We start from the raw sequence: 12966 nt of genomic DNA, 5'->3' as shown, positions 1-12966 counted from the left end.
AACCAAAGCAATTTTAATCAGAAGACCTTGTTGACTAGTGAGGGCACAGAGGATTTCTTATGAGAAAAAAGAAGAAGGAGAAAAATATGACTTGGCCTAGGGTAGCTGAAATTCATCATTCGAGATTACCATATTGCATAAGAAATAATCAAAATGGTTTTTCATGTATCTTAATAATTGGCCCTCCGAAGGTTTGTATTTGAGTCTGTAGGCTATATTAAGTTATGATGTAATGCATATTTCAGTATAAACGGAAATATTTCTGCAGTGTGTATGAGGGCATTTCGATTATAAACCTGAACCAATGTCCATGGTGCAATACTACACAATCAATGCGCTGTCGACGTATGTTTGATTTCCAAGCGTCCCTGAGGGCGTCACACTTGTTGAATGACTGTCCACAACGGCGATTTATGAGTCCTATTAAACTGCAGTTGGCATCTTTGTCCAACAGGTGGCGGTCTAGACACTCAAGCGATCACATGCACCACCAATTACGCCCAGTTCGTTGAAATGACTAATTAACATAGCTTATCAACGAGCCAAGATGTTGTTAATGATAATAATAATAACAACGTGAGAGGTTCAGGCATCCATGATTGAGTGGAAGGAGCACCAGACGACGGGCTGAGTGAGGCTGGGTAACCTTAGCCGTGTACAGCGCCACAATTGCAGGCTGCAGCGCACATCAGTGAGCCGTGAAGAGGTGCGGAGAGACGCACGCAGCCGGGCTTCGACATGGCTCAAGAGGGTGCAGATATGACGGAAGAAACCGAGTGTATGATAGAGCGAGACGCAGGGAAGAAACCGGAAAGCGGGGAATCTTCCGGCAATGTGAAAGAGATGCGGGCGGTGATGTTATCAGCCTTTGGAGGGCTCAACAAACTCCGAGTGACCAAGAAGCTGATGCCAGAGCCTCAACGCGGTGAAGTAAAGATCCGCGTTAAAGCATGGTAAATATTACCACATAGGTGCTAATTTATTGTTATTATGAAATATATAATTTACAAGAAATTGCTGTTGCACACACAGTATTGCTGTGGAAGCCACAGGTCTTTTTTTAATAGAGCGCAAAGTGACGTTTTAGAACCTATTTAAATCTAATTCAGTCATTCATATTTCTATCTGAACTGTTGCAGTTGGCTTTTTATACCAATTGGTGGCAAAGTTTTGGGAAATAAAATTGTAATCTTTTGTATTCAGGGAGAGTGTAATGACTAATGAATGTGGCCTTGCATTCAGACCCTGTGACTCATTGACCATAACATTGCATAAATATGGTCATGGTAAACATACTGTATGGTTACGACATATCTGTCACAACACGGTTCACTGGTACTTGTACAACAATACTGTAAGGTATTCATATAGCATGTGTTTGTTTTTGCATGTAGTGTCATGAGTGTTGAATCATATCATACTGAGTAGGGATGGGCAAGTACCCATACAAAGATGATACCCGCCTTATTTTAAAGTATCGAGATTTGTGGAGGCTGCTGATATCAGCCATCGATACTTAGGGCCAAAAAAATCTGACATTGCGTAAGTCCTTCTTGGCACTAGTGGACGCTATCCTGTGGCACTGACGCATCAGCAGTTTTACAGGTGCACTGTCTGCACTTGTACTTGGAAAAATGCTCCAATACTTACTAGGCTTGGGCCTGTGCCCTCTGATGGTATGTTAACACTCTAAACGGTGTTATTTTCAAATGTTGGGAATCAACACCATCTGTATGTACATAACTTCCGAGTGCAAACAAACTTGCCTCAGTGTCAAATACATTTTGTATTTATTTCTAAGCATGCCAACGTTCAGTTGCAAATGTTCATTTCAAGACAACATTAATAATTTAATATTACCTTGAATTGGTCAAAATGTGCCAGGTGACGCTCTTGTAAAGGAGGCACCCAATTGAATTTGGTAGATAGAAGTCATCCTCTGTAAACATGATGGGTGCAAGCGTGTGAATATTTGATTCACATAAACACATTTTTTATCGCAATTGAGAGATCTAGTAGTAGTTTTAAATATTTGTACTCTATCAACAAGTACTCAGATTGAAATACTTGCCCTCTGAAAGAAGTGATATCGGTGCATCCCTAATGAATACCTCTCTGACAGTGTTAATCAAAACAGGCTATTATTGTCTTTGTAAGGGCAGACTTGTCTATCTCTGGAGGAGCTGTTATAAGATAATAAGATCTGAACTTGGTGCCTCAGAACTGTGAGACAGAGGATTTGATAATGATAACACCATTTATGTGATTTGCTACCTGTCATGATAATTGATGTCGCATTACGACTTCTCTATGGCACAACACAGTATTCATCACACACAATTATGCCATGTATTGGATTTTTCAGTGGTTTAAATTTCCTGGATTTGATGGTACGTCAGGGGACTATTGATAGCCCTCCAAAACCCCCTCTTGTTCCTGGCTTCGAATGCTGCGGGATCGTCGAGTCCGTGGGTGAAAATACAGAAAGATTTGAGGTAGGTCAGCATGAAGAAGTAATGGCCAGAGTATTAAGTGAATCCAACTTATTACCATACACAGAATACAAATGTCTGCAGAAACGAACTACCAATATTTATAGTGTGCATAACTTGTTTTTTTTTCAGGTATCTCTACTACTATATATACTTAAGTATTTCTTTTAACTCAGGTCTTTTTACTTGTGATGCCTGCATTTCAAAACAGTTATGGACTTTCTACCCCTTACCTTTTCAAAATATGATTGTTGCATTTTTTTTCTCCACCTGTGTCGATAACAAAATAATGTAAGAATCATGCAAATTGCAGGTGGGATCTTGATCGTTTGAGATGCGGAAAAACAGGGAGTGCAGCGACATGGAGAAACATGAACCAGGGAGGATTAATCAAAATGACACAACAGATACAAAGAAGCAAGATTGTTCCCTTTATTGTAACTTGAAAATATGTCTTCTGAATGTGACACAGTGTTTTTACAAGCCTGCAAATTTGACCAGTCATAGTATTACAGGAGGCTTCAAAATCTCAAAATAGAGTAATTCTCTCTGCTCTCAAATGCTGTGCTAACTGTCAAATACCAGTCCTATGACTTAAAAACAATTTTTGTCGAGTATCTTATGTCTAGACAAAACTACATGTTTGGCTCGTAAAAATATAGATTCTTAAAGCCTCTGGCGGCAGGACTATGCTGTGGAAGTGTGGTGCTCTCAAGTGCAAAGTCCCTGCTCCCACACTGGCTGTAGAGTTTGACCAAAAAAATAAATAAAATCCCCCCTGCTTGCGGTTCTGCTTTCCTCTGTGTGATGTGTGACAGATAACAAGGCTCTCCAAAGCATCTACGTCAGCAGACTGTCAGATGTATTTTTGGGGTGCAGGCACACCTAGCTAGTAACTGCACATTACAATTGCACCAGATAACCCCAAGTCAGTCACTGGGCGCCGTTTTAGTAAAAAATCGGGAAAACCCAAGTTATGAAAATTTGTGTTACATTCCACAATTGAGTTCTACATAGTTGCACATGTATTCTGCGTTTATTTTTTAAACCTGTTTGGGAACAAATCTTTGAAAAGTGTCTTTAAGCAGACAGTGTGACTACTTTTGCCACCTCTCTCTGTGACTTGGTTCTTTCAGATAGGAGACCGAGTCATGGCATTTGCCAACTACAATGCCTGGGCAGAAGTTGTCTGCACACCAGAGGAGTTTGTCTACAAAATGCCCGATGAAATGACTTTTGCAGAGGCTGCGGCGTTCGCCCTGAACTTTGTCGCTGCCTACATGATGCTTTTTGAGATCGCCAAACTCAGAGAGGGAATGTCGGTGCTGGTGCACTCAGCCGGGGGTGCTATTGTAAGTCCTTAATCGCCATGTCATACAGGCCACAACATTTCCTACAATTGATATCAGTTATGGACCACATTAGTTGGCACATATGCGCAACCAAAGTGATAGGCCTTACAATTACAAATGGATGTAGTGGTGATAAGTACCGTATTTTCCGCACTATAAGGCACACCTAAAAACCTCCAATTTTCTCAAAAGCGCCTTATAATCCGGTGCGCCTTATATATGGGCCAATATTGAGCCAGTATGGCACGCGTGTCCAAATATATGGACTTACATATACGTATATGGACAAAGTTTTAAAATGGGCCATTCATTGAAGGTGCGCCTTATAATCCGGTGCGCCTTATATATGGACAGTTTTAAAATGGGCCATTCATTGAAGGTGCGCCTTATAATCCAGTGCACTTTATAGTGCGGAAAATACGGTAGTCACAGATTCATAGTTACAAGACTGCAGAGTCAACAAAATAGCAGCGCTAGATATATACAACCGAGCATCAGCATCGTAAAGAAGCTAACGTTAACCATGAAACATGACTAATTCGTATTGGAATGTCATGTTATGAACAAAAGAATTCTTCAATTCAAAATGTATTTCGAATTTTTAAATGAATTCTTTCTTTCAAAATTAAAATATGGAAGAGTATGAATTTGATTTCATACGAAATTGTGCCTTCTGCTCTGTTGTGTAAACACTGGCAGCTGCTGATAAACATTTTTTTCCACGTTATTGTTCTGTTCAGGGTCAAGCTGTGGCTCAGCTGTGCTCCACTCTTCCTAACGTCACCGTCTTTGGGATCGCCTCAAGTTCAAAACACTCCGCTATTAGAGATTCTGTCACTCATCTCTTTGACAGAAACATTGATTACATTCAAGAAGTCAAAAAGTAAGCTTGAATTACAACAGGTCAATCAATATGAGGACTGTACTGATGATATTTTTCAAACTATCGGACATTGGATGCTTGTGATGATAGAAATGGACTTCACAGCGCGAGGTTCACCTGTCTAGTGGTTTGTCGTCATGGTCCCCATGGCAACAAAGGACTAATCCCGGCGTCAGAGTCGAGGTCTGCAATCGAGCCAATCAGAGGCTGATTCATGATAGCCTGTATTTCGAAATTGGGAGATTTTATTTCATAGCTTATTCCTCTTCATACACCTTGAGACATATTTTTTTTCCTGTCCCACATACTGTATGTGAATACATAAATAGATGTAATATTATATAGGTTGTAATGAACACTTGTTTCATGCCTGCTGCCAACATATCAAGAGTAGTGGTGGATTAATTTGCCTTTCATCCCCCTGGACCACACATTCCACCCAGGATCAAGACCAAGTACAATTAAATGAGTGTGTTTTACAAAAGGGAATCACAAGACCACCAAGCAGTTTAGGTGTCTAGGTTTTTAAAGCAGAAAGTTTGGAATTTAGGTCCCCATGAGAATGGCATGCCTTTCATCCTTATGTAGCTCTGCTTTTAATCATGTTCATTTGGTGCAATTGATCACTTGTGGCTGTGATTATGCAATGACGTGGGTTGTTTCATTTAATATGCAACAACAGTGTTCTTCAAAACATTAGTTTTTTTATTTAATGTTCACATTGATTATCATTTCATTATTTCCTCTGAACCTTCACTTTGCCACTCTTGTAGGATATCTCCAGAAGGAGTAGACATTGTGTTGGACTGTCTATGTGGGGAAAACACAGGGAAAGGCCTCTGTCTGCTCAAGCCATTGGGAACGTACATTCTCTACGGTAAGAACTATACTGTCAAAAATATGTATATTGTAAGCGTCTGTAACATTATGTACACTTTGAACAAAACATTCATCTTAAATGTATACTCTCCGTTGTAATACATAATATTTAATATATGTACATATAATACATACATATGTATATATATTGTTGGCCACATATGATTATTGCCCAAGTCAATGTTTTTGGAAAAGGAGAAATAAGACAATTGTTAGAACATACATTGGTATATTTTTCCTGAAATTATAATGAAAACTTCAACCAAATGGGTGGCCAAACGACTGAAAGGAAAAAGACACAATAAAAAAAACTATTATGCTAGGTGACCTAATGAACCTTGCTTGAATCAAGAAATGTACCGAATTGCCTTTTATTGGGAGGATGTACATCCTTAACGTTTTTTCTTGTTCTTGCATCCCTTATAAGGAAAAATAACTGAAGTTGACACTAATGGAAAAGAAGTAGTTGGCCAATTGAACTTGTTATTTCAATGGAAACCTCGGCCGACCGTCACCTGTCTGAGCTTGCATAAGTAATGCCCCCATACATAAATAATAGCCTGGGAATAAAATATATTCTCAGTCACAGCTGAGCTTCTTATACAGCCCCTATTAATCACTTTAATTTTCGTCAAACCTCATGAATTAACCAACACAATTACCACCCAATTAAGGATTAGTGCGAGTTATATTGCAAAGGCATGCTTGCATGGACCCTCATTTCTAAAGGTGCCAATTGTTCCTCCCCCTTCTGAGTTTTCATGCTTAGCTTGTTATTATTGTCCAGTCACCTCTGCCCAGCCATTTGCACAGCGCACAAAAATCCTTTTATTTTTGTTTTTTCAGGCGCATCCAACATGGTAACTGGGGATACAAAGAGTTTCTTCAGCTTTGCAAAATCCGTGAGTCAGAAATTCCATCTGTCGTCGTCAATTGAAGCAGACGGCCCCCGAACACCATTTTACAACAAACGAAACTCTCAATTCTCGACCGAATTGTATATCGCTCTGACACATGCTGTTATTTCTCCCAAGTGGTGGCAGGTGGAGAAGGTGAACCCTATCAAACTTTATGAGGAGAACAAAGTCATGGCCGGATTTTCGTTGCCCAACCTCCTCTTCAGGCAGGGAGGATCCAGTTTGGTGAAATCAGTGATGGACAAACTGTTGTGCCTCTACAACCAAAAGAAGATTAAGCCAGTTGTTGATTCTCTGTGGGCTTTGGAGGAGGTAAGAATTATAATCAGATAGAAGAGGTCTGCTGTAAAACATCAATCCTCTATGCTGCTAATCATGTTCAGGGTTACGGCAGGGGCGAGATCGGATTAAGGTAAAAGACAGACTGCATCCGGGACCGATTGCCTGTGACGTTGGGCACACTGCAGTAAGCTCGTGTCAACCATTACCTGATTAAATAACAAGATAGCGATGACGTTTTTCTAAAAGCAAAGTTCTATGGATCTAAAAATCCACACAGACCTGCTCAAAGGTCTTAAATCCTTTGAACTAATCAACTTTTATTGTGGCCAAATACTAGTTGCTGTGAGCCTAAAAACAAAAAGCACAAAGGAAAAGTGAAGAAAAGCCTACTCGAACAGCTAAACTTCATTTAAGCCATTTAAAATTGTAGCAAGTGTGTGATGCCTACAATTTAACAAGAGTTTGAATTTGACTGATTCATTCTGAAGCCACATCCCAGTGAGAAGAGGGTGTGCACACTTGTACAACGTCATCATTTTGGCTCATCTTTACTTTTAGTTCCTCTCTTAAAAAGTTTTACAGGCTATTGGCCATATTACAAGTTTGGAAATGACAAATCCTGGTGCCATTGTTTATATCACCAAAATCTGGCATGGGTGTGTAGACTTTTTATATCCACTGTACACATCATGGACAGCAAATTCTCTTGATTTTCTGTGGGATGCTGTCAGCTGTGGACGTTCTTCCACAGATGGTGGGTAGGTTGTCCAGCTCCCTGCTGCACAATTACTTTGCTCCCACACAAAAAGCAATGGAGCACACATCAATCATTTCAACAGGATTCATTTTCAGTTTATTAAGGCTAAATAAATATTATTTTCCACCTTCAACTTTTCAGATATTGTTCCTCATTTGTAGACTTGAAGTTGACTCATTTCACTTTATCTTCTTTTTTTTTTAAGTGTGAATCAAATGATTCCAAACTTTTCCCTTCCTTTGCCCGCACTTATACAACCCGCAACCATAAAAAAAAATCTATATATAAATTACATATGTACGATTTAAAACGGTGTCAATAAGTCAATTAGTGAACGACAACATGACTTATTTTTGACATATAGTCTTATTAGAGATGCTGTGAAACTCAGGATGAGTCATCTCAAATGTCAACTCAAATACTATCTGTTGGTTGAAATTGGAAAGTCGTGATCCGTTTCCGATTCAATGCAGGTATATTTACAGCGATTTCAAAAATATCCTAGCATGTTGGGTATGTGTGGGGAAGGCATCATCTATTGATGTGTAGTTTGTACCAAAGCATTAAACAGAAATAGAGTGCATTGCGTAAAGGTCAGCTGCGCACGACTAGCACAATTAATTAAAATCACTAAACAGTAAAGAACTGGATGATCTCAAACATACATCATCATTTTTACTGGTCACTTGAGAGTAAATGTTGTTCGCCATTGAGTAGTGAGCATGGGTCAAATGTGGCATTGGTGGTGTAGTCGTTAGCATAGCTGCCTTCCAAGCAGTTGATCTGGGTTCAATTCCCAGCCAATGCATTTCTTCAGGAATTGTATATATCAGATGTGCAACTGACTGCATTCATTATACAATAAATCAAAACTGCACAATCTCAAAAATACGTTTTCAGTCTACCATTCACTTCAGTGGAAAATTTGTTTGAGTACTGAGAGTGTCAGGTATGTAGCATTGGTGGTGTAGTGGTTAGCATAGCTGCCTTCCAAGCAGTTGGTCTGGGTTCGATTCCCAGCCAATGCAAGTCTTTAGGAAATGTGTAAGTCACATGTGGGAGCAACTGCACTACTTATACATTTAATTAAAAACAGATCTGCACAATCTCGTACATTTTCACTGCATACCCCTCACTTTAGAGAAAAGTTGTTCACCATTGATGACTGAGAGGGTCCTGTATGTAGCATTGGTGGTGTAGTGGTTAGCATAGCTGCCTTCCAAGCAGTTGATCTGGGTTCGATTCCCAGCCAATGCAAGTCTTAAAGAAATGTTGCAGCTGCAAAGATTCTATCACATAGGTTGCGTTTAACTTCTGTTCAAGGAATCATCAACATTCAGTGAAGCAATAGAGCACATTTGTTTAGAATTTTCACTACAGGTATCTTTGATAGATTTTTGATTCAGCTTAGTAGGCGTGGGGACGAGCAGCTCTTGTTGCTTTCGATGCACTGGAAAGCTCTCCATTGCTCCCGTATGCGTGTATTTTTTAACATCCCCTTGCTGACTTCAGGTTTGTCTTTCATGGAAGGAATCTATTTTGTTGCGGTCATTAAACCTTGGCAAAATGCTGCAACCATTCATTGAACAGGGGGAGGATGGCGTGGGATGCATTGTCAGGGCCTCATTTGTTCATATGTCCAGAAGGAGTATTTACAGCCTAATTGTTTCTGTGTTGACTATGGTAACCTTTTCTTGCTGCTGGAATGAAAAGCTGCTTGCGTCATTGCATATGACCGTGAGCGGCATAACTTCATTTCTAATTTCGTTTTTTTTTCCACAATCATCACCTTCTTTCAGAATTTTTAAGGAATATAAATATGTTATGTTGATTTAGTGTTTCATGATATAATACAGCGGTTCGGGAAACGAATGAATGAATGGATGGATGGATGGATGGATGGATGGATGGATGGATGGATGGATGGATGGATGGATGGATGGATGGATGGATGGATGGATGGATGGATGGATGGATGGATGAATGGATGGATGAATGAATGAATGGATGAATGAATTATATAATGCATTAGTTTGAATATTCTGTGCTGCACCATGAGCCAGTTTTTGACCTATTTTCACTCATAGCTGGTGTTGTCTATAACAAATGAATCTATGAGACACAATAGCTTTCAAACAAAGCGGGGCATTCTGTAATGACCCTCTAATGAGATAAAAGAAGTATTTAGCTTGACATTTTCCCATCAATTCGTTTAACAACAACGTAAAGACAACTTTTAGAGGAGCCAAACGAAGTGGCTCAGGCATCTAGTTAGGATGATATGCCTTCCTAGTGAGGCGTTCTGGGCACGTCTCACCAGAAGGAGGCCTGAGGGACGTCCCTGGACATGCCAGAGAGACTATGTCTTCTGGTTGGCCGTGTTGATAGAAGCTATGGAAAGGGGCTCTCTGCTGAAGTGGCTGCCCCCGTGACCCACTGTAGTAAATGACTGGAAGAAAATAAAATTGAAATTTACTTTTTTCGTCAGGTTAAGGAAGCCATGCAGAGAATTCATGACCGAGGCAATATTGGAAAACTCATTCTGGATGTCGAGAAGTCACCTACTCCCTTGGTAACAGCAATTTCTCTAAAACTTATTCTGAAAACACATTTATGTGTTACATTAACTAATAATTGTGACAATATTATTCAATGCACATACATAGTTTTAATAAATTTGGTTTATTATACAGTGGCGCCTTGACTCATGAGTTTAATTCAATCCTCCACCACACAGGTAACTGAAAACACTTAATCCTCAAATCTCTTCCCCCGAATGAATGGGAAGGCCGTGAATCTGTTTCAGTCCCCTAATAAAACAGACCAAATCTATTGTTTTTAATAACAAAAGTAGCAGATTGTAAACAATGTGTGCATTATGAATTATTCACTGTGCAGCTCCCACCAGGGGGAAGTATGATATGCATGTGTGGATATACTGTAAACAAAGACAGTCACAGCTACTCAGTAAACTGCAGTAAAGTCGGCAGCCGCTATTTGTGGGGGATTTATTTTTTCACTGCCATTATCTAACTCTTGCTTGGGTCACTTTCAAGTCAAGGTACCACTGTATACTGTATGAATACAACAATAAATGATGAATACTAACAATAAATATCAAATGAAAAAAAATGATAAAAAAATACCACGCTTCAACATTTGATAAGTAAAATGTAGATATAAAATGTAGAAATGAATGTGTCATTGTACTTTTGTGTTGAGTAAGAACTTCACTATCAGGTCACTGATGGACCAATAAATCCTTTTATCCACCCCCCCGACCCCCCTCTCCCATCAGATGGCCAGTGACAGTACTGAGACCAGTGAAGCGGGGGAGGAGGAAGAGGAGCCTGAGGGGGACAATGACAGCAAAGAGCGCATGCCTTTTATCCATTAGAACGAAACTAAAATGCCTCATCGGGTCACGCTCAGAGAGTTGTGTGTTTGTGCATGTAATGTACTCATGTTCTGTTTGTTACCTATTGTTACTTGCAGATGGAATGTTTGGGAATTGACCTGCTGCATTTTGTGCATGTGCAAAGTATGTTTTGTTTTGTTTCGCCACAATCTAGTGACTAGGTTAAACTCCTAATATGGAATAATATACATTTAACCTTGCTTACCATTCAACAAATAGATAACTTTAGATTGAATAGAAAGTCAATCAGTGAGGTGAAATATGAATGATGGTCAAAATGCATGAATGTAGAGTGTTCTTTTTAAGCAACCCTACAGGCACCAACGTCATCATAATTTATTATGGGATCACGTGTGCCTTGTGTTTCATACTTGAAATGTTTACCCTTAATGTCAAGCTACGAGTCAACAAATGCATCTGCACAATATCGAGAGTATTAAAAGTTAATTAATAAATAATAAAAGTTAAAAATTAATCATGTTAATATTTTTAGTAATTCATGTGGCGATTGGACTGATGTAAAAAAATGACCAACATAGGTTTTGTTTGTTACATGGTAATGTAAACGGAAATGAAAACAATAGAATCAAAAAATACTTTTATCTTACAAGACAAATAAATAAATAAGAGAAACTGAAAAAAATTTGAATGTCTGTAAAAAAAAAAAAAAAAAAGACGATGATGATTTCTTCAGTCAGACTGCCAGTTGGGAAAGACTTTTTATTACCTGTTTGACCAAAGTATTTACTGTCTGGTGCCTCAAAAAAAACATGCCCTAAGAGATTGTTTATTTTTACAATCAACACAGGCCATAAAAATTTGAAAAAATATCAAATGCAGGAAACACTATCAACACCTTGACGACTTATTGAGACAAACGGGAAACTTGAATCGCTTTTCACATGGATGTATTTTCTCAAGTGCCAACTGATTGAAAAGAAGTTGTTAAATGTCCAACAACTCATTAAAATTAAAACTTACATAGAAATGAAATATTGTTCATGCTACAAATGACTATACAGTAAGTATTAAATTTTTCGTTTAATGTAGGTAATCATTATTGAGCAGAAATATATTTGATATGAATGTTTGTAGGAGAAAAGTTAAAGGTGCATGCTTTGGTATTCGTGCGTATGTTTGTGTCAACGTCTCGTCATGAATTATTGGGGGGGAAAAAGAAAAAGGCAAGTATTTAGCTTTTACTTTATTTCATACCTGTGGTCAACTACTTTTGTCCAGTCTTGCAATCCGTCATTGTGGACTTTGTTTATATGAAAATAAATGGATCTGCAAAGAAGCCAACTGAGGAAGTTGTCATTTTCCAGCTTTGAATATAACTATAATAAAACTATAAATTATAAATTAATTATAAATATAATAATAATAATAATTTAAGAGTAGAAATAATTACTATTGACAAATGTTCATTTATGCTCACAGTCGAAGGGTATTGGCTCATTTTTCTAGTCTATAATCGTTGTTTGCTGAAATGTTCCCTGATTGACTGTGGACCAACCAGTCCATGGTGTACCCAAAGTCAGCTGGGATTGGCTCAAGCTCGTTCACCCTTGACCCTAATGCTCTGGTAAATGCATGGATGGCTAAATAAAATAAAGTATTCATCAGTATCAATCCAGTGTGTGCCCAGTACAGGCTCAATTGCCATAATATTCAGTACATGTACACATTGAAAGCTACTACAAGATCTGTATCAAAAATTATGCCTGGTGTAAAACAAAGAGCTGTTTTATCACTGCATAGATGCATGTCGTTAAAGTAGGATCAAATAAAATAATACTTTAATGATCCACAGAGGAGAAATTCCAGTGCTACAACAGTGTAAGATAAACCCGCACAGTGGAGAAATAAATAAAAACAACAATGAAAAAATACAACAAAAATATTGTATATACGAGAAAATGTTATGCAGTACAACCTTTTTTGAGGAATTGAATACTTTTTAAAAAAAATGTAATTAAAACATGG

The 12966-nt window shown here is 38.5% G+C and overlaps 1 protein-coding gene and 3 non-coding genes across 4 annotated transcripts; all 4 read left to right on the top strand.

Annotated features, from left to right (window-relative positions):
• Positions 1-473: 473 nt before the first annotated feature.
• Positions 474-12282, top strand: vat1l (vesicle amine transport 1-like). Its single transcript, XM_088371977.1, has 9 exons — positions 474-953; positions 2366-2495; positions 3629-3844; positions 4585-4727; positions 5501-5604; positions 6453-6508; positions 6641-6835; positions 10051-10134; positions 10861-12282. Exons 1-9 carry the CDS (start codon positions 739-741, stop codon positions 10957-10959), a joined length of 1242 nt encoding a protein of 413 aa, XP_088228103.1. The 5' UTR covers positions 474-738; the 3' UTR covers positions 10960-12282.
• Positions 8299-8370, top strand: trnag-ucc (transfer RNA glycine (anticodon UCC)). The gene has a single exon. It is a non-coding gene; the product is annotated as a tRNA-Gly (tRNA).
• Positions 8519-8590, top strand: trnag-ucc (transfer RNA glycine (anticodon UCC)). Its single transcript has one exon. It is a non-coding gene; the product is annotated as a tRNA-Gly (tRNA).
• Positions 8748-8819, top strand: trnag-ucc (transfer RNA glycine (anticodon UCC)). The gene has a single exon. It is a non-coding gene; the product is annotated as a tRNA-Gly (tRNA).
• Positions 12283-12966: the final 684 nt, after the last annotated feature.

The sequence above is a fragment of the Syngnathus floridae genome, chromosome 3, assembly GCF_059516105.1.
Source record: "Syngnathus floridae isolate MCC-2025c chromosome 3, RoL_Sflo_1.0, whole genome shotgun sequence".
NCBI lineage: Eukaryota > Metazoa > Chordata > Actinopteri > Syngnathiformes > Syngnathidae > Syngnathus > Syngnathus floridae.
The sequence above is the reverse complement of the archived record's forward strand: the minus strand, read 5'-3'. Positions and strand labels throughout refer to the sequence as shown.